The following is a 392-nucleotide window of genomic DNA, read 5'->3' as shown; positions in this document are numbered from 1 at the left end:
GGATCCGGTGACTGCGCCTCCCCCCTGGCCTTTGTCTTCGACGTTACCGGCTCCATGTACGACGACCTCAAACAGGTGATAGAGGGCGCTTCACGGATCCTGGAGAAAACCCTGAGCCGCAGAACCAGACCGATCAAGAACTTTGTCCTGGTCCCCTTCCACGACCCAGGTACTCGCTTACTGCATGTATTAGTACACGAGTACTCATCTTCTGAAGTGTACTACAGACGGTACTAGTTGGGGTTTTCACATCCTCTGACAATAGTTCCACGGAGAACTTTTCCAAGTCATTGACAGACTTCAGATTAAAACATGAACAGACAGTAGAACCTTCACCTTAGAACCTTCACTGTAGAACCTTCACTGTAGAACCTTCACCTTAGAACCTTCAC

The 392-nt window shown here is 49.2% G+C and overlaps 1 protein-coding gene across 1 annotated transcript in view; it reads left to right on the top strand.

Annotated features, from left to right (window-relative positions):
* The first annotated feature begins 54 nt into the window (after positions 1-54).
* The window catches only part of LOC107988079 (hemicentin-1-like), a 10,768-nt gene continuing 10,430 nt past the window's right edge, over positions 55-392 (top strand). Inside the window, exon 1 of the mRNA XM_025053454.1 lies at positions 55-169. Within this exon, the coding sequence (XP_024909222.1) occupies positions 55-169 (115 nt within the window). The remainder of the gene's footprint in view (positions 170-392) is intronic.

This window comes from Cynoglossus semilaevis, chromosome Z (genome assembly GCF_000523025.1).
Source record: "Cynoglossus semilaevis isolate Cse_v1.0 chromosome Z, Cse_v1.0, whole genome shotgun sequence".
Taxonomy (NCBI): Eukaryota; Metazoa; Chordata; class Actinopteri; order Pleuronectiformes; family Cynoglossidae; genus Cynoglossus; species Cynoglossus semilaevis.
This window is presented reverse-complemented; position numbering and strand designations above follow the sequence as displayed.